Here is a 26,425-nt window from a genome sequence, read left to right as displayed (position 1 = left end):
ATAGAAGAAAATTTATGATGCCCAAAGCCACTTTGTATGAAGTTATCTGTTTTCACCAAAGAAAGTCACCTATACGCATTACCTTTCAAAGGGCACAGACACCTCCATAGATCATTTCTTTCAAGAACTAAAACAAATCAGTCAGGTTTCCAACTTTGAAATCATACAAATTCATACTCACTTGAAAGTATGTGTGTCTTCAGAACATCTTGGTCCTTTCTGTTGCTTCTGAGTAGTGAAGCCAAAGCTCGAGCCTGAAGCTCTGTTGCTGCTAAGGTCTATAAACCTCTGTTTCCCCACCCCCCAGATTTAAAGGAATCCATATAATTGTCACCCTTGCCTGATAATTCCAAATAAATACATATTCTTGAAGTGCTCCTTTAGAATTTACCATCAAAACCATCTAATGTTGATGGATCCAGTTTTCAGATAATTACAAATATACAGTATAGATAATACAGCAGTTTGAAAGATCATTGGATGAGGCAAGTTTTCTTTGGATGCGGTACTTTGCAATGCAGGTAAAAATATTTGTCTTAGCTTGGGCTGCTATAACAAAACACCGTAAGCTGGCTGGCTTAAACAACAAACATTTATTGCTCACAGGTCGGAAGGATGGAAGTTTGAGGTCAGAGAGCCAGCATGGTCTGGTTCTGGCGAGGGCCCTCTTCTGGGTTGTAGACTGCCGACTTCCCTTCGTATCCTCATGTGGCGGGAACAAAGCAAGCTAGCCCTCTGCCTGCTTCTTTTAAGGGACTAATCCCATCAGGGCTCCACTCTCATGACCTAATCTCCTCTCCGAGGCCCCATCTCCTACTGTCATCACATTGGGGCTCAGGATTGCAACATATGAATTTTGAGGGGGAACAAACATTCAGTCCATAGCAATATTTAAGTAGGCAAAATATCATGAAAGGTAAAGACCATCACTTTGCATAAAAACAGATCACTTTATTTTTCTCCCATTTGTAAGTAGACTATGTCCATCGATGGCACTATTGCCCCACAGAATCCAATAACAGGCCCGGGCGAATAGAGTGAGCTGCACGTAAGGAGCAACTATCTGTCAGGTGCCAACACTCGGTCTGCCCAGAAGGGGGCGCTAGATGACACTGAAACAATTGGTTGAGGAGTTAACTTTTTATTTCTTTAATTAACTCTGGTAATTTTAATGTCATACAGGCAGATCCTGAGCATTTTTAACCCTATTCCTATACATACCAGCACTTCTTAGGGGTCAAAGTTCAGTTCTTCTCGATATGGTGATTGAGATGACAGGATTGCAGGAAAATCAGAGCCCCCACATCCTCTGCTTGCCACCCTTCTCCCAAGAGTATTTTTATGCAGGAGCAGAAGGCAGAGACACAAATGCAAATGGAGACACACAGAGAGAAAAAAGACGACTTGATGCTTATATAAATCCCATTTTTCCAGTTCCTTTGTCATACGCTGGTGACTCCTCTCTGATATGGGCAATCCCAGGGCTTGGAGAATTTTAAAACACTCTTTTGGTGAGACATTTATGAGCAAATAAAGGCGGCTGAGCTTCTCCTTGGTAAGTTAGGCAGTCACATTTTGCAAAGAAGGGCTAGGCTGTCTCTTTGAACACCTGGCTATAGGTCACATGATTGTCTGTGGCCAGAGCATTTTTCAGACACTGCCAGAAGTACGGGTGAGCCTGTGGGTTTGATGGCCACTCAAGGACAGAACTCCCACAGAGCCTCTTCCGGAGCTGCAAAAACTTGGACTTCTGAAGTGGCTTCTCAAGGAATATCAGGATAATTACATCCTCTTTTTCATCCATGAGCCTCTGATGGGACAAATAAAACGCTACCTTAAAATTCTCAGTCTTTGCATACTTGTCTGTCATTACAAACACCGTCTTTTTGCTAAGCTGTATGCTCTGGGAAAGGTTTTCCAGAACTGGCTGCCCTGGTAACCAGTCCCTTTCCTCGAGACATAAATTAAAATATTTCTCTCTTGGGTCTTCCAATTTGGCCACCAGTTCATCCAAAACCCACTCTGTCACTGCTCGGTCTTTAGTGTCATACACAATAAAAGCATCATAGCAAGAAGTCGGTGATGCCAGGCGTTGATACCCCTTTATTTTGGCCTTCCAGAAATGGTAACTATACCACACATCCCAGAAATACAGATGGTTTGCTATTGTAACCACCATCAGAAAGAGAGTCGCTGATAAGGAAAATGAGAACAGAATGAAGTTAGTCAGATCTAACTCACAGGTATATAGATCCAGAGACACTACACTCTGACCCTTGTGTGCTCCTGGTCCCACACAAGTCACATCTGTGGCCAAGTAAGGAATCGTTACCTCTGTATGATTAACCCACCAGACAAACCACACGGCATCACAGTTGCACAGAAACCGATTATGATGCAAAAACAAAATGTTCAGATGGTTGAGGACGTTTTCTGGAAAACTAGTCTTTTGGATAACCTGGATTTTATTTGAGCTGAGGTCCAGATGTCGCAACTGAAAAGCATCTTGTAGAAAATATTTTGTCAGGTGCCTGATTTGATTATTCTTAAGGATGAGTTTCTTGAGGCTGCTGGAACAGTTGGATAATCTCTCAGGGACAGTCTTCAGCTGGTTGTAGCTGAGGTCCAACGTTTCAAGATTTGTCAGATACTGGAGTCTGTCCCATTTGAAAGACTTGAGCCCATTTTTGGCCAAGGAGAGAGTCTTTAGATTTGGAGGCATACCATCAAAAACTCCACCAGGTAAGAAACTCAAGGAATTTTCAGAGATGTCTAATTCCTCTAAGTTTAGCAGATTCTTAAAGAATTTTAAATATCTGTTATCACCATCTCTCCATAAAACATCCAAATGATTTCCTCTGAATTCCAGGATTCTAAGAGATTCGCTCTCCATGGTCTTGCTGGTGGAGGTAGCGATGTCGTTATAGTTCATCATCAGTTTCCTCAGAACCTTTAGATTCTTGGTAAAGTCTAGCATGTGAGTAATTCCTTCTGATTGAAAATAATGGCTGTTACTACTTATATCTAGAACTTCCAGGTTCTGTAGCTCTTCAAATGCTGTTGAGTAGAGTAAATCAAGACGGTTGTTAGAGAAGTCCAAATACTTCAACTCCACTAAAGGCTGAAATTCACTGCCATTAAGAGTTTGGCTAATGCTATTTCCTGATAAGTTTAGGCATTTGAGGAAAGAAAGATCCTGAAAGTCAGAGGACTTGATAAAAAATATATTATTTCTACTTAGGTCCAATGTCTGCCCATACCTGTAGCAATCTTCATTAAGAGGCAAGAAGGAAGGAGCCTCTTTGTTTTTGGACCTGCAGCTCCTTGCATTCTCATCATATCTGAAATAATGCAGTGCTTCAAGGACCTGGGGCCCATGACCTTCTACAGAAGTTCTCACGTTAGAGCAGAAGCCACCTTCACTTGAGTCTCCTGACGGCGATATTTTATTCACTGAAAGATCTATGAATTTCAGCGTTTTAAATTCTTTAAATATGCTGAGGTCAGCAATTTTTATAAAGTTAGTGCCAAGATCAAGAACTTCAAGATTGGGAAGATTAAGTAATGGGGAGAGGTTAAAACTTTTCAGCTCCTTAAAGACATATCCTTTGATCCGCAAAACTTTCAAGTTTTTCAGTGAAGAAAATGCATCCGACAGATTCATAAACGTATGATAGACCTGAAGTTCATAATTGAAAGATAGATCCAACTGGACAAGGTTGTGAAGAAGATGCAAAAATTTGGCATCCCCAATTTCTTTGGCCAAGAAGTTTTGGGAAAGATCTAGTTCCTTAAGTTTGTTAATGTTTTTAAACCATCTTTCGGGCACATATTGAAGGGAGTTACTGTGTAAACGTAAGATCTGTAACTCCGTCAATGCATCAAAAGCATTCAGATCGATCCGCAGGGGAGAATTATTTTCACAGGGTGTACAAGGGAAAGGGACATTATAACAACGAGGGCAATTTCCACTTAGGTCAAGAATTTGCAGTTGACTGAGGTTATTAAAATCATCTTTTTGGATTTTTGCAATGATGTTGTTATAAAGATCGAGCTCTGTTAACGTAGATGGCAAAATAGTGGGGACGGCTGAGATATTGTTATCTTTTAGGGAGAGCAATTTTAAATTTCTCAGATTTAAGAAAGCATCTTTTTCAATAAAAAATGAAACATTGCAAGGATTGCGATAATAACAGTTTTGGCCCAGGTAGAGTATTTCTAAGTTGGCCAGTTCTGTTAGATTCTCTTTTGTGATCGAAAAGATGCTGTTGGCCTCAAGGCTCAGCAGTTGTAAGCTGGGAGGAAGATCCCGAGGTATTTCTAGAAGCTGATTTCCATCTAGGTAAAGAGCTCTTAAATAAGAAAGTCTACTAAAGCTGCTGGGCTTAATCTGCAGCCTTTTGGTGCACACGTTGTCTTTCGGGCCCAGCCGAACAGGTATACAGTTGCATCTGAAATCAATCTCTACCAGATGGTCCAGCCGGTGGAAGGAGGCTGGAGAGATGTCCGCTATGTGGTTAATGGTGAGGGTGAGGTTGGTGGCGTTGGTGGGAATATCTCCAGGAATTTCTGTCAAATGTTTGTCTGTGCAGTCCACGATCACATGGGCATTCAGAGCATCCAGAGTGACATCACAGGGCAGAGTTTTAGGAAACCATATAGCCCCAGGGAGTTCAGAAATTAGAATCATGTTAAAAAGGATAAGAAGTTGTCTCTTCAACGTCCACAGTGGAAACACCTGAAAGTAGAAGAAAGAACAAATTGCCCCTCTGAAATACACTAAGAATCACAATAGAAAATTCCCATGCGCTCCCTCTTGCTACATGGTGAAATAAACAGTTTAGGTCTTGCTCTCAACTGTCTAAACAGAACCTCCACCCCTGCCCCATGACTATAGCTGTCAATTTCTGAGGTTCAGAATAACTTAGGTTCATAGTCAGCTTTTAGCATCATATGTTTTTCAGTTACATAGCTTTTCAGGTGGTGGAAGCAGCCATTTTCCTATTCTCTGTTATTTAGAATGCTGCAATGCAAGAGCCATCAATTAGCTGCCAAAGTCGGAAATTTGGTGGGGGTGTGGTGGGGGGAGTGAAGGAATGTTAGAATACAACTACATCTGGGAAGAAAAATGCATGAAGACTTTAGCGCAGTTAACGTTTGTTCGCTAAGCCTGCTCTGGTACACATGACAAGAAGCTTTCACAATATTTGAGCTTCTTAAGATTCTAAGTAGGGAAACAAAGGTGATCCATTACCCCCATTTTCCAGATGAAGACATAGCTCAGCGATATTAACTGATCTGCCCAAGGTCGCATGACTCCTGCCATTATGGCACTGCTTATTCCATAAGCCAGCTTTCCTCTTGGATTGTTTTTGGAAATCATCTCCAAGATGATTTGGGGATGAACATTCTCCCCACACATTGGGCTTACGTTTCATACATTTGGAAAGGAGAGAGTAGAGAGTCAGGGCACTGCCTGGGTGACCCCCAGCTGATCAAATGGGATACTCATGGGAATGAGAGGAACGGGAGTTGTTAATAGTTATGCTAGGACCAGAGGCATAAACTAAGACTCTCACAGGCAAACTGGGACATGTGGGACCCTAATCTTAATGGTGATTCTTGGGCATCCAGGTGTAGCATGAGAGACACTTGGACTCTGGGGAGAAAGACCTTAAAAGGAAATATGGGAAGCGCTGAAGAGCTTTACTCGTCACCCTATTAACTTGAGCTCGCTCTGCCTTAGAGGGTGGTTTAACCATAGATGTGCTCTCAAGTTTCAGGATTTCTATCAATGTTTTCCTTCAGTACACTGGTTTTAGTGTAACCAGTGCTTATCCATGGAATGATCCAGCCTGTGTCTCTATAACTGGCTTCTAGCTCAACTAATGCTTCCATCCTCCCAGTTGACTGAATCAACCAATCCTGTTGCTATCTCATAAACCAAATGCCTTAATTCCTCCAGTAGGAGGTAAATAAGCAAATTTTCTCTTGGCTTTCTTTTCTCTAATGCAAGATGGTTATGAAGGATCTCAAAGAGCTTCTTCACACATCTTTACATGCTTCAAGTTTGGTGGAGTTAGAACTACAACATGGCTTTTGTTCCTCCTTTCACCACCCTTTCTCCTACTTCCCCCTCATTAAAACCATTCCCTGAGTCTAGTTGACCTCCTTCATCGTCCTTCTTGACATCCTCCCTGCTTTGCCATTTTAGCTGACATAATCTCAGTTGATTGTGGACCACCCTTGGTCTGCTCCAAAACCTCATCCTTGTCCCCAGGCTCTCATTCTTCCAGTCCACCCTATCTTCAAGTGTCCCAAGCATGAATCAGATGCTATGGCTATGAAATATTCAAATAGCTTTCTTTTTCTTCTCCTTTTTTTTTTAACAGAATGAGCCCTGACTTTTTATCATGGCATCCAAAGTCTTCCATTAATTTGGCCCCATCTCCTTGTCTAGGTTTACCTGATACAGCTCCCCTACCAGCTTCTCTATTCACTAAGCCCAAGCCCAGCTTGCAGTTCCCTGACCTTCAAGTCCCTCCATCTGGAGTACTCGTCCCTACCATTTCCACTCACCAGACTTCTGGTTATCCTTTAAGGCTATACTTCTCAGTCTGGGGCACTCAGATGCCTTGGAAGATGTGGCAATGGTCAGGGAGTGCGGGAAGCCCTTAGCTAACTATGGTATGTATACCTTCCTTGAGCATCAATCTTACTCAAAGATTTAGGAAAAATGTCTACCACTCAGGGAAGACAGATTAAGTCAAGATGGGGGAAAAGGCTTTAGAAGAAGGAAAGGTGAGAAGAACCATGACTTATTTCTATGGTCCCTGATAACAGGATCCCAGATCCTGAACCCCATCCCCAGCTATGCTTCTGTCGGAAGACATGACGGGTTCAGGAATCCTACTATCAAAAGGCAATAAGTAATGCTGCTAAGAGTGGTTGGTCTTATGAACCAGGGAGGTGAGTTATAGCCAGACGGGACCAAAATGGATAAAGGACAAATCATCAACCAGGTGCCCTCCTCCAATCCCATCTCCACGAACCCAGAGCAGGCCCTAAGAAAAAAATTGGAAGGATCCCGGAATTAGAACTGAGTTGAAAACATGAAGTGATAGGGATAGCATTCATCAAACTAAGCTTTCCGGGATATGCCTAGTTTCACTATTTTTGTGGTGGGGGAAATGGAGAAATGGAGGCTCTAAGACAAAGGAAGCTAGTTACAGAAAAAAAAACAAACAGTGGTGTGCTGGTAACTGTTTAACAACTGGCTTTCTTCCCCACCCCAGTCTCTGATTTGTTAAGTCCTGATTTGTAGCATTTGCCAATTCCCGTAGTGTAAATACTCCCACCATGGCCAATTTCCAGCTACGAGCGTGATGTCACTGAATGCAGAGTTGGAGAGAGATGTGCAAAACCGCTCTAGCAAGCCTGGACGAGCTGGCTTCAGCAAACCACTGACCTTACACACTGGAGACAGTGACTGTGGAATTTTCAGTCTCTACACGTGGATATATAAATTATAATGAGTGAAAAAACGAATCAGAAAGTCTTTTTCTCCCTTATTTCTAAACTTTTTCTTGCACCTGTCCACTTTTCTCCTTGTCTACTACCACCTCCCTACTCCACTTAGCCACGAGGTCTCACCTGGGTGACAGCAGTGGACTCCAAACCGGCCTCCCTGACTCCCTTTCTCCCCTACAATTCATCCTTCAACAGCATCAGAGCAGTCTCTACAAACATGAGTCAGATCAACGACAATGACTTCTTATTGCATTTTGAATGAAATCCAGAGTCTTTACCATGGTTTATATCATGCATGTTCTGACTCCAGACTACCCCTCTGACCTTGAACCTCTTTTCCCCTTCTTTGATCACACCCGAAACATTCAGCCTGGTTTCGGTTCTGTATTTGAGCCAGTCTTGGCACTTGCTATTCTCTCTTCCTGAAATCATCTTTCTCCTCCTCTTCCCACAGCCTGGTCATTCTCATCCCTCTGGGGGTCTGCTTAAATGGCACACGGTCAGAGAAGCCTTCTCTGAGCAACTTTTCTAAATTCCTCCCCACCCCCGCTGTGATAATAGAGATCATGACAGTAACAGGAGATAACCTAGGTAGCACTTACCATATTGCTGGGCAACGTTTTCAGTGCTTTACATAGATTAAGCACAGATGTGTCCACTCTATGTGGTATTTTTAAAAGAAGAAGAAGAAGAAGAAAGAAAGAAAGAGAAGGAGAAGAATGAGAAGAAGAAGAAGAACTAGATCATTTGGTTCAGGTCAAGATTCATCTCCAAATGAGTTCAGATCAAGTAGCGTTTGCCATCAATTGAGTTAGGACAAAGCTTTCAATCTGGGGATTTGGGAATCGTAGACTTCCATTTTACAGATGAGCCAACTGAGGCACAGAGAGGTATACGTACTCCATGTTAGACTGTCCTACTTTATTTCCTTCATGGCCTTTTGCACAAACAGAAATTATCTTGTTGACAATTTAGGCTTCTGGTTTATGTGCTTATTTAATGTCTATTCTGCATGACAATGTAAGCTTTGAGAGAGCAGGGTTTTGCGTGTCCTCATGTAAAACAACATGTGGCACTTAATTAATGCTGCATTATGTTTGCTAAATACGCAAATGAAAGAATGAATGCATGCATGAATGAACTGTGAAATAAAGCGAAAGAGTTCAAAGAAATTCACCCCCAGAGTAGGTTCCTGCAGCTACGCTTCGGGACCCTCCAGGGGGTCATATTCTGCCTCTTCTATTTGCCCTGTGGTTCCTTGTGGGGAAAGGTTTAGGAAGCACTGCTTTTATAATGCCCAGTTCAAACCCATCTTCTTCAGGAAGCTTTCTGGGATTAACCTAGACAGACGCGATCGCTCCCTCCTCTCATCTCTTACTCCGCTGATCACACGTGCGGTTGTAAAAAGAACTCTGGAAGGAGGTTGGAAGAATTGGGTCCTGCGCCGGCTTGGCAGGTCACTATCCATGTACCCTTCTGAGGCGAGCACTGTACTTAGGAGAAGATTCCCTACGAGAGGATGACGGACCCAGAAACAGCAATGTGAGATACCAAGGACCTGGACAACCTTCCTAGATCAAGATAATGGACCTGGACCAGGAAATTCCCCCAAAATTCCTTAGCTTGAAATTGTACCAAGTATCTGGTGAGAAAGAATTTATTTAAAAGATCAGAATTCTACTGACTCATATTCATTCTTTCACTTGAGAAATATTTAATGGATCTCTACTAGGGGCAGTAGACACACAGTCTCTGCCCTTCAAGAGCTCAAAGTCTAGTGGAGGAGAGACAAAATACACAGATTTAAAATACAATGTGGAAAGACCATGAGTTCTTTCCAGATAAGATGCTGCCACTTGTATATGTGTCGATTAACTGTATGTTGTTCTTATTCCAGGGGTATTTTCTGGTACTGCCAATTAATTCTTGTTGTTATTCTCATAGAATCCAGAGATTGTTATATATCTCCCAATATCTTTTTCCCCTTTCTCTCATCTCATAGTGATCGAATCTCCATTTGTAGCTGGGCATATGCCACTCTGACAAAAGATCATATTTGTCAGACTCCCTTGCAGCTAAGCATGACCACATGGCAAAGTTTAAGACAATGTGATGTGAGAGGACGTGAGATGTGCAATTTCTGGGACATGTCCTTAAAGAGTGAGACCATTCCCCTTCCTCCTGTCTACTTCCACCTGGCTTGTTACAACACGGATAGTGTAGCCAGCCATCTTGCGTGATGCAAATGAGGAAAACATGCTAGGGACAATGAAGCAACAAGGTAGATGATCCAGGGTGTCGAGATCTTTGTGTGACCTCACAGAGCAGAGTGGAAACAAAGGCTCTGAACTGTTGACTTCTAGGAGTTTACGAGAAGTCCTAAGATTGTTATGCTAAGCCAGTGTCAATTGGAAATTCTACTACACAAATGCAAACCCAATTTTGGCCAGTGTAGAATTTAGCACTTGGAAATAAATGACTGCCCATGAGAGAACCTAAAATATGTGACACTGATATCATCAGGCTATGGGCAAGAAAGACTCAGGCATTGGAAGCTGGAAAATTAGCAATCTGTGTTACGTCGCGACAAAAACACTTGATAACAACTATCACCCCTGCTATCTTGGAAGACAGAGCACCCGCCAACTATGATTTTTGTTTTTCCAGTTTTACTGAGATATAACTGACATTTAACACTGTACTCGTTTTAGGTGTACAATATAATGATTTGCTATATGTATATATTGCAAAATGATCACCTCAGTAAGTTTAGTTAACATTTGTCACCTCACATAGTTAAAATTTTTTTTCTTGCGGGGAGAACTTGTAAGATCTACTGTCTCAGTAACTTTCAAATATGCAATACAATATTATTAACCATAGTCGCCATGCTGGTCATGACATCTCCAGAACGCCACCTGTGGCTTTACTCTAGAGGAAAATGGTTTGAGATATTCATGATGATGGTGCGTGTTAATGACTCCTTACTGTTCCGGGCAATCTTATGAGAGAAGTGACCTCAGGCTGAAGTTAGTCTAGCAGGGATGGAAGGAAGTACACGTTTGCTAAGTGAGGTTTTCTCTGCCTGCAGCCTGAACGCTAAAAAGTTGATTAAGACATCCTTAATTTAGGGCTCTGTGGGGTTGAAAAAGCTGACTGCCTTACCCCAAATGACAGCAGATGTCATGGATACAGTCAAAGAGCAGCCTTAAGAGGAAATAAGAATATGCTCACATGCATTTTTTAAGCACTTTCCATTAAGCATTTTCTAGCAGACAGTGAAAGCCAGTCCAGGGCAAAAAAAAAAAAGAAAGAAAAAGAAAAAGAAAAAAATCCGATTAAGAGCACTGCCTTCCTCTTGACTCAGACAGCCTCTGGGAAGTTGATTAAATTGAGAGAGAGGGACACTGACAGGATACAGACTCTTTAGATTTAGATGGTCAAAAGCTGCTCTGTCCAATGTGGCAGCACCGGTCACATGTGGCTGTTTAAATTTAAATTAATTAAAATGAAGTGCAATTTACAAATTTAGTTTCTCAGTCGCACTAACCATATTTCAAGTGCTCAAAAGTCACATCAGGATCCTGGCTACTGTATCCAAGCAGGATCCAAACTATTTTTCATCACTCTAGAAAGTTCTGTCAGACAGCACTGGTCTAGACCAGGGCTTAGCAAACTTTTTCTGTCAAGGGCCAGAGAGTAAATATTTTAGACAAAATGGAGGCTGTTATGTGGGTACTTCAATAACCATTCAGAATGTAATGAATTAAAGTGGCAAAGGCCATTCTGGGCTCACAAGCTGTACAGAAACAGGTGGTGGGACAGATTGGGTCCACAGGTCGTAGTTTTCAGGCCCCTGGTCTAGACAAAACCTTCAATTCACATGCCTTAACATTTCAACCCGTAAGATTTAGCGGATTATTCCATCCTCATCCCAATTCTAAGAAATAGGTACATTTACAATGAGGACAGTGAAATGCAGAAGCTATAGAACTTGCTGGATATGAGATCCAGGCAGCTGAGACACAGAGCTAGCCCTCAGCCATCCCGCCAGCCTCCCTCTCCAGAAGTCTTGCTGTCAGCTCACCCATCTCCCCTCTAGGTGGTGAACACTCTTAGGTCCACAACCTCGCTTGTCGTGTGCTGTGATGACGCCCTCTACCTAGGCCGTGCGAGCTAAATATTTGCTGAGTAAACCAAGGCTTTGGACATGCTTAAAAGCCCATGGAAGATACACATTCAATGATCATAAATAGTAAAAGTCTTTCCAAAGATGAGATTTTTGACAAGGGAATGAGGACTGGCCAGGAGGGGCTGGGGACCTTTAAGAGAAGAGCTGAAGTGGGAAAAAAAAACAGACAGAAGAAACAGGGATGGTGTCAGAGGGCGGCCACAGGAAGCAGACCCGCAGAAGGACTCCTACACAGTCTGTTTTCTCACAAGTTCTGTCGCCTTGAACCTGAAGCCCCAGTGAGAGCACAGAGCTCATTCGTCTCCTAGGAACAGGCACGGCCAGGACGGGACCCTGTCCAATACTCGACAGTTGAGCCCCAGCCCAGATGGCCCTGGGAACGCCATATGCAGACAAGCCTTCTCTCTGCTCGCCACGTTGGCGGCGGGGGAGCCTTGAACGCCCAGGCGGGCTCTGATCAAGCAGGTGAGGAAAAAAATTGAGTCAAGGAACAAGGCCTTTCGAAATTTGTTACCTAAAGAGAAATAATATACCTTTGAGGCTCCCAAATAAGAGAGATATTCTTGAGAAGATGATTCTAAAATGTGAAACATTCCTTTATTCCGATGGAAATTTCCTGAGGTGTGGAAATTTCCCCTTTCAAACCATCAGGAACAACCTGCTTTAGACTGAAGCTAGGCCCTTCGCTTCCACTAATGCTGTTTTTCAATAGAAGAGTTTATTCAGCGTGGAGCCAAGCCTGTTTTTCTTCATTTGATACAAATCATTCATGTTATTTTATTTCCTTGCTTTTTTGGCAATGCTTTCCTAAAGACATATGCCTTTCGGGAATCTGGTTTGCAAAATCGCATATTGCACCATGGGCTAGGCCGAGCGTTAGTAATGAGTCATAGCTAATTACACATGCAAATCCACTGGGTAAATGTGGATGCTCAATTAGCGAGCTAATTATGGTAAAAATGGAATGTTTGATTCTGTATGCGCAGGTGTTCTATTCTGTCAGTAAATCACCTCTGTTTGTTAAAGTGGAAAATGTAGAATTCACGTTGAACAGTCATTAGGCAATCACGTGCCGTTTTGTTTTTTATAATAGCTGCTGTTTATCAGGTCCTGATTATGTGCCAGATGTCGAGGTAGATACATGCTTTATATCACATCGCCAAGACCTGACAGAGAAGCTGACAAGACACAGAAATCTCCTCATTTCACTGATGAGGAAACAGAGATCAGAGAGGCAATTTTAAACCAAGATTCAAATTCCAGCCAATCTACTTGGTATGATGCATTCCTGCATCTTGGTTAATTTCCTTCTCAGTTAAAGGATTCTTGGCAGTCTAATGTTTTGATAATGTGCTATCTGGAATTTTAAGAAAAATTTCTAAATATTAAGAAAAGATATTTATGATTTGAGTGGGACCAACTTGAGGGAAGAAAAGAGACTTCTTGGATCGTGTATTTCTTACGAGTGCATTCACGCCCAGTAATGCTATGTTAGCATAGTTTATGAATTTATAAATTTAAAGGCATGCTGAGCTTTAGCTTCATGATAAAGGAGTATCTGCTCACGTATGCATCCAACAAACATCACCAGGAATCTCCTCTATGCAAGGCACAATGTTAGATGCAGCATGGGCATGGTGATGAGTGACATACCATTCCTGCCCAATTAGGATCCAAAGTCCTCTGTTACTGCTTCTCAGAAGCCATGTGTATCTCCCAAGCACAGGACTCTCTGCTGTCAGGGAAATCCATGGTGGGAAAAAGAAGCAGTTGTGGGACGGGGACTAGTCAGGTCTGAAGGTGATGCTGCCTGTCCATCCTCAGACAGAAGCTTGAATACACAGCCCTCTGAAGTGGCAAAACATGTCCCCGTGGATGCCTCATTTCTGCGGCAGGACTCGAGCCTGAGCTCAGAAGTGAATACTACTGCTTTTCGATCCATTTCAGATGCCCACTAGAATGTCTACAGTTGTAGAGCTATGACTCCTAACGGGAAAACACAATCACCTAGACGAGCTGAACTTTGCGCTTTGCCGACTGCTTTTATCTTCAAGACTCTGCAAGCTTCTGACATGGACACAATCTGAGGACCGAGAGGCACAGATGGCAGGAGGGAGGAAATGAGGTTAAGCGGTTTGCATCTTGCAACAAGTTAGAGAGAGACCAGGATTAGGCTGACTTCTCATGTTTATTTATTCTGGGGGTTAGTTTCTGTGAACTGAAAGTCAGATCAGAAGCCAGCCTAGAGATGATCATACTAAGTGAGTCAGACAGAGGAAGACAAATATATGATATCACTTATACGTGGAATCTAAAAAATAATACAAATAAACTTATTTACAAAACAGAAACAGACTCACAGACACAGAAAGCAAACTTACAGTTACCAAAGGGGAAAGTGGAGAATGGATAAACTGGGGGCAGGGGATTAACAGATGCACACTGCCATATATAGAACAGATAAAATAATGGAAACGAATATATGCGTGCATATGTGTGACTGAAACATAATGCTGTACGCCAGACATTGACACAACACTGCAAACTGACTACACCTCAATAAAAAAAATTTTAAGTAAAATAAAGAACAAGGAGTTACTGTGCAGCACAAGGAACTATATTCAATATCCTGTAATAAACTATCACGGAATAAAAAGAAAAAAGAATATAGATAGGTATGTCTATAATGTATGTCTGTATGTATATGTGTAACTGAATCGCTTTGTTGTACACCTAAAACTAACACAATATTGTAAATCAGCTATACTTCCATAAAATAAATACAATTTGTTAATTAAAAAGAAAATAAAAGAAGTCAGCTGCTCTGATGCAGTCATACCGACTGAATTCTCCTAAACCTTGACTTTCTCATCAGCACACTACGGAGGGAGCGCTAACTGCCTCCGGTGCTCCTTTTCTCGTGCAGTCATATACAGTTCTGAGGCTTGGCCCAGAGCCCCGGGAACGTATCTGCCAGGGTCTGTCCCCAACTGGGAGGCCTCCTAGCCCCCGAGAACTTCAGGCTGCTGCATTTCAAAACAGTCTAAGCAAAGCTTCCAACCACCACGAACCTCTTAAGAATTCCACAGAAAGAAAAAAACCCCAAAATCCAAAAACAAACAAACAAAAAAACCCCCAAACCAAAACAAAACCCATACTACTGCATCTTTTTATCATAATACACATTATGTCTTAGATAGAAGTATTTTCTTAGTTTTATTCTGCTCTCTGAAATAGTAAGTATGGGGAAAACTGGCAGACAGTATTAATTTGGAGACATGGTTCAAAGTGGGAAGCCAGCAGTATCAAATGCCTCTTTGAAAAGAATGTGGTAGGTTTATAGGTGTGCGGGATATACTATTAAGTTATAAAAAATAGAATGAAATTTAAAAGCAGCATCAAAAATGACATATAGCATATGCTGCCTTTACAATGACTATATATATACATATATACGTACACTGGATTCTCATTTGCAGAGAAATGCTTGGAAGAACACATTACAGACTTTTCACCACGATGTCTCCTGGGCCATGGTAAGGGCGCCTTCACTGTGAGGAAAGAGGACTTCGAATTTCATGTCATACTATTCTCTCCTCCTTGAGTTCTTTTTTTTTTTTTATGAAGAACATGTATTCTTTGTATTAAAATGTTTTAAAATTACAGAGAGGAAGTCATAAAAGCTCATCATAACAAGGTGGAAGGAAATGGTGAAAAACGAAACATTCCACCAGTGTTTAGTGATACCTGCTGTGTGCCAGGTACCCGCTTCTGGGCTTTGGGTCACAGCAGTGGAGCAAACGGAAAAATGTCCTGCTGTTCCGTAGTTTATGTTCTGCAAATAACAAATTCAAAAAAAATGTATATATATATATATATATATAGAACTGTCATAATGATGGCAGATGTTCAGTGACTGGTGTGATAGAAGAAAACGCAAGGTGAGGTGAAGGGGATGGGGAAGGCAAGGTGTCACAAAAGTGGCACCAAACCTACTATTCCTGGAGCAGAGGGAGTAGAGGGCGAAAGAAGACCAAGTCCAAGAGGGAGGGCCCCCAGCCCGGCACCGAGCGTGCCTACAGGGCCTTGTTGGCCGTCTCAACAAGGAGAGCAGAAGGCCGATCCACTGCAAGGTTTTGAGCCAAAGAGCGCCGCGGTCTGACATTTTCGACGGCTCGCGCTGGTTGCCGTGCTGCGAAGAGACAGCGAGGGTCACGGGTGGAAGCGCGGAGACCAGTCAAGAGGATATTACAGGAATTCAAGCAAAAGCCCCAGCTGGCAGGGGTAGAGGTGGTGAGAACTTGCCAGATACTGGATAGACTTTTGAAGGTGAAGCCAAATAAAACATGACTTCAAAGTTCTTGGAAGAATGCGAGGAGAGGGACTGGAGGCAGCAAACATTTCTGGGAAGTTTCCTGTGAAGGGGAAGAAAGACGCTGGCAGGAGTTCACAGGGCCAGTAGGGTCAAGAGGATTGATTTCAGGATGGGAGAAATAACAGCATGTTGTAATGCTGGTGAGAAGGGGGAAAGCGCAGGAAAACCACGAAGAGTAATACGGATGAAGATGGAGGAGAGAAAGGGGAGGATGCTGGCGCTCTGAGCCCGAGGTGGCAGGCAGGGAGGGGACCGGTGCACTGGTGGGGAGCCTGGCCTTAGCTGGGATGTAAAGATTCCATACTTAGTGTAAGAGTCTGTGAACTGGTTCATGCATCTCCCACCCTTCTTCTCTCCCGAGCTTTCTTTCTGTCTCTCTCCACTTGCTTTGGAGTCCTGGGCCACAGCTGCCATGTTGGAGAGACCACGTGGAGACAGCAGCTGAGCAGCCCCAGCTGCTCCGCCCGCAGCTGTTGAGTCTCCCGGCACCAGACCCCTCTCAGGCACCAGACCTGTGCGGGGGGAATCCAGCCCCGGCATCGGCTGCAACTGTGAGAGAGACCCAGCTCCAGAGTCACGTCACTGAGCCCAGCTATGGAAGTCTTTGCTTCCCTGGTGTCATGGCATGGTGGAGATCCCGCAAATGGATGGGCTGGATTGAACCAAAGGTGATGGCCAGCTGGAGAGTAACAGAAAGGGGCCTGGAAGAGGCAAGGAGTGGGGGAGCAATAGTTGGAAACCCTTGAATTTGAACTTGCTAAACTTCTGCCACGTTGGTATGACACTGAATTGTTTGATAACTAGATTTGTGTTATGTACATCCCCCTCGGGGCTAACCCAGGGCTGTGAATAAGAGAAAGTACTTCCGTGCTATTGTTTTACAGACCAGCCTCTAATGGGAATTTCTCTAACAGGCTTACAATCAAATAGCCCCTTTTTGCAATTTCTGAAATATTTCTAATTATAGGCTAACCTCTGTAGGGTGTAATTAACATGGACATCAAAGTTTCATTCTATAACAACAAGAAAAATTTAAGTACCCACTTATGGAAAAAAGACTTTTTATCATTTACTTTCTACCATTTTAGCCCAACAGACCTAGTTTTCTAAATAAAATAAAATGATACAAAACAGTCTTACATAAATCAGGAACTAAGAAGCTACTACGCATCACGGCAGGCACCAAAGACCATAAGATATTAAATCTTATTTGACCTTTTACCCTAGTCCCTTTTTTCCATACAATCGGCACACTTTTCCTGTAAAGGGCCAATTAGTAAATATTTTGTTTTGCAGGCCATACCGTCTTTAACACAACTACTCAACACTTCGAGTAATTTGCCAACGAAGTGCAAAAGTAGTTACAGACCATATGTAAACAGAAACACAAACAATAAAACTATTTGTGGGCACAAAAATTTCAATTTCATATTACTTTTATGGGTCACAAAATAGTATTATTCTTCCTTTGACTTTTTCAATCATTTGAAAATGGAAAAAAACATTCTTAGTTTGTGGGCCATACAAAAACAGGTGGCAGGCTGTAATTTTCCATGCCAGCCCTAAACATTGGTGGGCTTCAGAGACACAGATGATCTATTCTTGGGGTGCAAAGACACTGGTTGGTTAATCTGTAATGATTGAGTTTTTCGGGGGGGGGTTAGGTTTCTTTATTTACTTAATTTTTTTAATGGAGGTACCGGGGATCGAACCCAGAACCTCAGGCGTCCTAAACACGCACTCTACTGCTGAGCTATATCTTCCCCTCTGTAATGATTGCTTTCAATTTCAGCATGATCTTCCAGTTTTTTAAATAATCGGTTTTGATTACTTTAGTCAATGGATTCCTTATTATCTCTTTGGCCATGAAGAAATGTGCTATAGTTAAGAGCAGCTTCATGGTTTTAATTTTAAAATGGCTTAACTAATGTTACATTTTGGCGGGTTCCCTCTGACACTGGTCCCCCGACTCCTGCATCAAGTTCACGTGGCGAGAAGCATTTTAGTACTAGCTGGGGCTTTATCAGTGGAAAAGTTTGATTGTAAATTCTTATTCTGCCACCTAAGTGCTCTCTCACTTTTGCGAATCACTTTCCCTCACGAGTCTCTTGACTTCTCAACTGTAAAAGGGTTAGAATGTGGGTCTCTTTTGGGAAACTACTGAGAAAAATAGGTAACACATTTACTCATGGAAACCGTCACCCCAGATTAACCAACATTTGGTAAGCATCTAATACGTGCACTAAAAACGTCACGAACATACAACACTTAATTCCTAGCTTGCTTTCTCCACTTACCATTATACTGTATTTTCTTCTGTCATTCAATATTCTTTGAAAAAATATGATATGATGGTTTTCTAATATTCCACTTAATGGGTATACCACAATTAATTAACCCTTTCCCAACACCGGGCATGAGATATTCTTTCCGTCATACTGCAAAGATGATCTTTGTAAACAGTGTGCCACATCCCTGACCATTTCCCTAAGAAATTTCTAGAAGGGGAGTTTCCATATCAAAGGATCTGACATATAACTATTAATAAGACTGAATAATTTCCCTATGCTTTTTGGCCTTTTGTATTTCTCCTTTTGAAAGTTGTTTTCATGTCTTTTCCTATAAAAGATATCCCAATTTCTTTTTCCTTAAGGAGGAAGATATCAGAATTGAAGCTCGAGTTGACCGAGGGTCTCCCAGGTAGAAGTGAGTGCCAGGCTCAGTCTAGGTAGAGCAGAGGGGTCTGCAGCATGGCTTCTGGAGTCAGGCTGCCCAGCCATGACCACAAACTCCTTCACCTCTTGAGGCCCCAGCTCCCCTATCTGTGCCTCACAAGGCTGCTTTGAGAGTGAAATCCAATCAGAGACACCCAGCCCTTAGCAGGATGCTTAACTTGTAGTAAGTGGTCCATAAATGCGAGCTCTCCATTACTATCCATCCTATCATGCCATCCCCCAAGGGGCAAAGGCAGATTCGGGCATGGGTTTGCATAAAAATAGACATCTGAGTTTCTAGGAAATGAAACTCTAAGCTGTTGTTTCCTTTGTAACTTAGTGCCCCCTGGTTAACTCTTAATTAGACGTGAGACACAAAATGAGCCCTGGTACCAACATTCAGATCCAGAAGTCAGAATGGGTTCCTGGTGAATGCACTCCATTGTGTCTGATTTGGGCAATGGAGTAATTTCAGAAAAAGGCCACTGATGTCTTTTTCTGATTGATTTTTGGCATGCCTAGTAACTGGCACAGCTTGCAAAAAACTTGAACATGCATCATTATCTGAGCCTCACGATGGCCTTGCAAGGCAACTGCAGAGGTAGCGTCATGCTCATTTGATAGTCAAAGAAAGAGGCTTGGGTCATAAGCCCAAGATCCCCCAGCTAGGGCCCAGGAGAGCCGGCACTGGCCAGGACTCTCGCCTTGACTCAACTTCAGTCTGGCTCCTCTCCATCATCAGGCCTTGAGCTGGGCTTCCAGGTCCATCTGCCCAGTTTTAGCCCAAATCCTATTAGGTGCATTTAGCAAGAATTCCTCACCACTGATATCTGATCAGTCTTGATGTCCAATCAAACACCTCAACCCTACCATCCCCCAAGTGATGCCCCATCTCCCTGGCCTGCTTTCCGTAAGAATCCCATTAAGTCGGTTTACCAGAATCCCCTGTACCCCTGAGGTTTCCCTTAGTAATCTTCCATCCACTGGCCAACCCCCCTCCACTCTGCATCCCCCCATGGCCATGCTGTATCTGGAACTGAGCCCAGTCTTACACCACACCGAGGTCTCTTTTTCCCCGACTTCAGTAGTTGCTGAACAAAATCTGTTTTCACAGCTTTAACTATCGTCCGGTTCTGGTTTTCCTAGACAGCACAGGAGGCCAGGTTCCCTGTATTCTGAACCATACGTGTTCCACACCACTCCCCCCACCCCGCCACTGCCCCACTCCACATATACTCATTCAAAAGCCACCACAGGCTGGAAAAAGCACAGAGTAACTTCAGTGATTCGTATGGTTTTCAAGCCAAAATTTGGGGTGAAAAAATTAGACCCATGGAAGCTATTTCCCCAACTCCAACATCTGCTCCTTCTCTGGGCAGCACGCATGAAATCTGTCTTGTTGGACAGAGCAGGTAGTGATGACTCTGCAATGGAGAAATCCCCCCACGATTCATCTTGATTGTGAAATATCATGGAAGTTTTCCTCAGCAAATAACCCAGCTACAGATACTTAAACATCTCTCTTGCCAGCCGGTTTCAGTTCTTCCCACAAAAATTACACATAATGCTTTTTAGGGATCTCTTAGCTGCCTTACCATAATTAGTCTTCTTCCAGAATGAAGCAGAGAGGTCTGGTTGAAGAGAGCAGAGCATGAACGGCCTCGAAAGCAGCCTGAGATGGACCCAAGAGCACCGACTAAGACAAAGAGAAAACACCAAGCTTCACATTTCAGAGACAGTGAAGTACTGTAGCTTCAAAACGTGCTGAGAACATCGCTCGAATCCGTGCTGTTGAAAACTCAACCTATTGATCTTACTTACTTCCTCAAAATTACACAGACTAGAGACACAGTTCAGAAAACCATTTCTAAGGTCAGGGAAAGTCTGACTTTAGCTTTGTAGAAATGACATTTGAGACCACTGAAACTCTTCTTTAGATTCTAAAAAAAAAAAGTTTTTTGCATATGATTTGGGTTCCTTCTCCTTCCCTCCCTGCTCCCTGAGAATGGCTCCTACCCCTAGTTACTTCAGTTAGCTGAGTTTGTCCCAAAGTTTAAAATACCTTTCTTGGTGGCATGGAGTGGTTGGAGGTCTGGAGTCTTCCGAAGGGAAGAGATGGGCTGTAGGAACCTACAGTCAGAGACTCCAGGCTGCCAGCCCTGGAGTTCCCAAGAATAAAAACAAGGTCGGGGGCTGGGGGAGGAGCATGACCACATAAGCTCAGACAGGAGGTTTGCATGAGCACCAAGTTCCTCTTATTTCTACACCACAGCTGAGGCAACTTATGTCTAAATCTCTGTAGCCTGCCACACCGACTTCCTTGTAGGCATTTCTCAACCTCAGCCCTACTGCCATTTTGGGGAGCTAATTCTTTGTGGCATCATAAGATGGTGAGAAACATCTCCAAACTGTACCTAATAGATGCCAGGGGTGCTACCTGTTCCGCTCCAGACAATTAGTTGTCTCCAGACCTTGCGAAACACCCCGTGGGGCAAAAGTGCCCCAGACTGGCAACCACGTCTAAATTTCCCTTGTTCTGTCTCAGGCCCAGTTGAAAGGGACTCTGGTGGCTACGCAGGGGCACACCTTGCAGTTGGTTCACTCACTTCAGTGAAACGAGGGCGGCCACAGTCGCAGGCTAGTGTTACATAAGCCCTGCTTCTCAAAATGGGGCTCCCGGGACAATCGTGCCCTTCTCACCTGATCACTGGGGGCTGTAGGGGTAGAACCAAAATGGCGATAGTTACGCTTAAAGTTCTTTAGCCCACCTCGCTGGCCTGGAGAGCACTTGAAAAATGCAGTTTGTCATGAGGAAACCAGCTGAGAATGAACAGGCTTAATCTACTGGATTGAAAAGTCAAAGTGGCCCAGATCGGCTGAGATACTATTAGATACAATAATAGGTGGTCTTCTACGAAATGCCAAAGAAACAATAAGAACCTACTATACAGTATAGGGAAGTGCATTCAATATTTTATATGCTGGGAAAGAATCTGAAAAAGAATATGTATGGATGTATAACTGAATCACTATGCTGTACACCTGAAGCTAACACATTGTGAATCAACTCTACTCCTAAAAAAATAGGTGATCTTTACTGAGGGTTTATTATGAACCAGACACTGTTTTAACTGCTTAATATGTATTATCTCATTAAATACTAAAAAAAAATGAAGTAAATATCCTACTTTTTTTTTCTTTAACAAATAATGGAATCAATGCAGAAAATATAACAGATTTTCCCCAGGTCACACATCATGTAAGTGATATTCATACAAGCAAAAAATCAAGTATCTTCTTGACAAACCACTTGGCCATGCAAACAATACGTAAAAATCAATAACTTTCTAGTATCTAAACAGTAACTGGTTCAGACTGGTGATAGGAGAGCTCTTGTTCAAAATAGCAACAAAAATACAAAATACTTGGGAAGAAAACTGCCATGAAAAGCTTAGGAACAAAGGAGAGGGCGGAGGGGCAGGGGACGGCAACGCTTCACCTCGCAGGCTGCTTGCTATCCACTCGCCCCTCCGCATCCGCTCTCCACGCTTTCCCACCCTGCTCTGCATCCCAGGAGGCTGAGTGTATGAACTTCATCAGTAGCTGGTGGACTTCCGGTTGGGATGGGCCAAAGGGGAGAGAGGTTGAGTAATGACCCCTGGGCTCCCTCCCTCTCCGAAGCTGTGGGCTGTCTGTCACCCTCCAATAAAGTTCTCATCAGGTGATGCTCTCCTCATGACCATGTTTTCCGTATTCCACTAATCGTTCCCTCCCTTGACACTTGAGGCCTGGGGCTGTGAAGACTCAACCCTTGAAATGCTGCACCATTGTTTATGGCCTCCCCAAATCCTGTCCGACCTGTCATTAATGGTCACTTCGCCAAACTCATCAATTTCTTACTTTGAGCGTGCCACTTGTTTCCTGTCAGGACTCTGGAGGATGCAAAGAAGATGTAAACAGATGAAAAAAAATCTATCGTTAATAGGGCTAGAGGTCACAACACTGTGAAAAATGGAAATTTTGCTTAAATTGATTTGTGAATGCTGTGCAATCCCAATAGGATTTCATGCGTAACTTGCCAGATTGATTCTAAACTAGGCGGCGTTTTAGAAATCAGTTAAACATTTTTATCACAAAGATTAAGACTATGTTATCCATAAATGTCATCTCCTCTGTACAGTAAAGGGTACGTTACCAGATGTCTGTTATAAAAAATGAGGCTGCACTGCCTACAACAGCACAGTATCAGTACATCAGTGAGAGAGAGGAGACAGCAAAGTTAAGTAGAAGCACATATGGAACATTAGCTTAAAGTCATACCAATGGCAAAAGGAACTATTAAGATAATGTTGGGCAATTGGCTTAAAGTTTAGAAAAAATTAAGCTGTAGTCCTACCTCATTTCTTACATCAAAATTAATTTCATATGGCTCAAAAATTTAAATGTAAGACATTGAGCATTAAAAGTACTAGAAGACAAGATTGGGCACATTCAGGGTGCTGTGGCTGTAGACAATGTTCATAGCAGCACTATTTACAATAGCCAAGACATGGAAGCAACCTAAGTGTCCATCGACAGATGACTGGAGAAAGAAGTTGTGGTGTATACATACACAATGGAATACTACTCAGCCATAAAAAAGAATTGCCATTTGCAGCAACATGGATGGACCTAGAGATCATCATTCTAAGTGAAGTAAAGTCAGACAAAGACAAATACCACATGATATCACTTATGTGGAATCTAAAAAAAATGACACAAATGAACATTTTTACAAAACAGAAACAGACTCAGACATAGAAAGCAAACTTATAGTTACCAAAGGCGAAGGGGGGAGGGATAAATTAGGAGTTGGGGTTAGCAGATACAAAGTACTATATACAAAATAGATAAACAACAAGCCCCTACTGTACAGCACAGGGAACTATATTCACTAGCTTGTAATAGCCTATAATGAAAAAGAATATACACACATGTGTAACTGAATCACTATGCTGTACACCAGAAACTAACACAACATTGTAAATCAACTATGCTTTAAAAAGTACTAGAGGAAATCACAGATAAATATTTTTATAATCTTGAAGGGGAAAGTCATTCTATATGACAACAAACAAACAAGAAATTAACATCAACAACCCCAGAGTCTGAAAAAAAACTTCAAAAAAATGTGACTACATAAAAATAGTTTAAGTTCATCTGTAAAGTGAGGTTTGAGGCTGTGTGGTCAGTAAAGACATACCCAGGTTTTCTACAGCAAGGTCCTGAGAGATTATGATACTATGCTTGTGGCTTATTGATTATGCTTTCTTGTACGGTTATTTATCTTTGACTCTATCTCCTAGGTCACCAACGATGTTACAGACCCCTTGAGTTAAGGATACATTGTCCCCAGCATCGTGTCCATAGTAGGGGCTTAAAAATCATACTCCATGATGATGAAAATGAAAGTGATCATGAAAATAAGAACAATTCAATCAATCAGGTTAATTTTGAGAGGAAGACCGTTCACATTAACCAGTTGAAGTGACTGGCATCCAGTTAGTTTCACTGATCAGATTTGAATTAAGTAGGAGGTTAGTCAAGTGCAACTTGTCTAGGAGCTGAGCGTAAATAAAACCTATGTTTTCTTACTCAAAAGATACTAAGTCCTTCTTAAATCAATGTGGTGACTTCAATGGTAGCGTGGTTATTGAGTTTATAATAACCCGTATTATGTCATTCTGCTTTAACTTCAATTAAACAGCAACTTACGAACAGCCTGTTTTGTTTAAATAAAATCTTGTTCTTCCTACCTTTTTTTATTTGAAAATTTCTCAGATATATAGAAAAGTTGAAAAAATTGTACAATGCAGCCTGCGGACCAGCTGCCTAAGTGCAGTAATTGTTCAGCGTCAGCCTTTGCATGTGGGTATACACATGTCCATTGCTTTCTTGCTCATTTGAAAGCTGCCAACAGCATGACAGTTTACCCCAAACACTTAAGCCTATGTCTTCTAAAATAAGGGGAACTGGCAGCAATCCTATCATATCATCTCATATCGATTTTATATTCAAATATCTCCGCTATGTCCCCAAATCATTTTCATGGCTTTTTTTTTTTTCTGACTCAGGAGCCATTCAGGATTCACAGAGAGCTTGGTCACATCTCCGTAATCTCTTTACAATCTTTCTTTCTATAAAAACTTTTAAAACTGCATGATCTCACCACCCCTCGCCAGCCCCACAAGGTGATTTTAAGCTCTGTGACAAAAATGTTCTCCTAAAGGGCAGACCCATATTTCCAGTTACGTGCTGACTACTTCATGTATACAAAGGGGGACATATTCTTCTAGAAAAAAAGCTCTAAGATTTTGAAGTATAAATGTGTAAAATCTGAATAATTCTCAAAAAAAAACCCAAAAAGCAAACAAACAAAAGAAATCTAAAATTGCTATTGAAAAGCTACAAGAATTTTCTGTCTCCTTAGGGATCGAGGCAGTTAAATATGTTCTATTCTTAGTCCCTTTCAGTTTCTCTCTCTCTCTCTCTCTCTCTCTCTCTCTCTCTCTGTCTCTCTCTCCCTGTTTCTCTCACTCTCTCTCTGTTTCTCTTTCTCTCTCTGAAAACATTTTGAATGGGGCTTTCAGTTACGTGAATATAAGGCAAAGCCATAGCCTTTTAATTTTTTTGTTTATTTTAATAGAAAATACATAGTCATGAGGTAAGCACTCTTATGCAGAGTAAGTAGAAAAAGAAGAAAAGCAAGACAGAAGGAAGAAAGGAGATAGACTGAATAGGGCTTTTTGTTGGGCAAATATACAGTAAAGGACTTCCTTTTTCTTTGATTTTGATACATATTCACGTGGTACAGAAGATGGATAGAAAGATAATATATACACATACACATCGCCAGAGAGAAAGATGGAGAGAGAAAGAAATGGAGAGAGAGAGAAACGATGTCAGGAGTTCCCGAGACCACCCCCAGGTAGGAGAACTCACAGGACTCAGCATATAGTTCACTCAAGGCTATGATCCATTACAGTGAATGGATACAAACCAAAATGAGTAAAGGGAGAAGGTGCGTGGGGCAAGGAATGACTGGAGGAAACCAGGCATGAGCTGCCAGAGCTCCCTCCCAGGGGAGCCCCAGCACCCAGTCTGTCTGCCAGGGAAGCTCATCAGAGACTCAGCACCCAGGGCGCTTATGGGGGGCTGGTCACGTAGGCACCCTCTTCCTGGCACATACCGAAACTCCAGACTCCCGGAAGGAGAGCCAGTGTTTGGCATAAATCAGATTATTTACAAAAACAGTTGAAACAGTTAAGGAACCCTGAGCCACTCTTACCAGTTCTGGGAATGGTGAGAACCCACTAGAAATTCGTTTCCAGGTGCAGTCAGAGGCCAGCCTTGGAAGGAGGACTTTCTAATGACAGCAGTCTCAGACCTGCCATGTTGCCTCTTTACTGCGCAGGGACATACACCCGCACATACAGAGATGGATACAGAGTAAAAACACTTTCCACTGTCCTTACGCACCGTCCACCAATTCCATCCTCATTCCCGGCCCTACCAGAAATCATTGCTACTAATTAGTTCCTTATTTATTCTTCCAGAGTTTCTTTATATTCTCAC

General features: G+C 42.4%; 1 protein-coding gene across 1 annotated transcript; it reads right to left on the bottom strand.

The window, feature by feature from the left end:
• Positions 1 to 935: 935 nt before the first annotated feature.
• Positions 936 to 21,019, bottom strand: TLR7 (toll like receptor 7). Its single transcript, XM_006212620.3, is given in 4 exon segments — positions 936 to 4,738; positions 20,407 to 20,507; positions 20,874 to 20,950; positions 20,952 to 21,019. Coding segments are annotated over 4 exon segments (3,396 nt in total). The 3' UTR covers positions 936 to 1,588.
• Positions 21,020 to 26,425: the final 5,406 nt, after the last annotated feature.

Source organism: Vicugna pacos, chromosome X, assembly GCF_048564905.1.
Source record: "Vicugna pacos chromosome X, VicPac4, whole genome shotgun sequence".
In the NCBI taxonomy this organism is placed as follows: domain Eukaryota; kingdom Metazoa; phylum Chordata; class Mammalia; order Artiodactyla; family Camelidae; genus Vicugna; species Vicugna pacos.
Note: the sequence above shows the minus strand (reverse complement) of the source record. Positions and strands in the feature narration are given on the sequence as shown.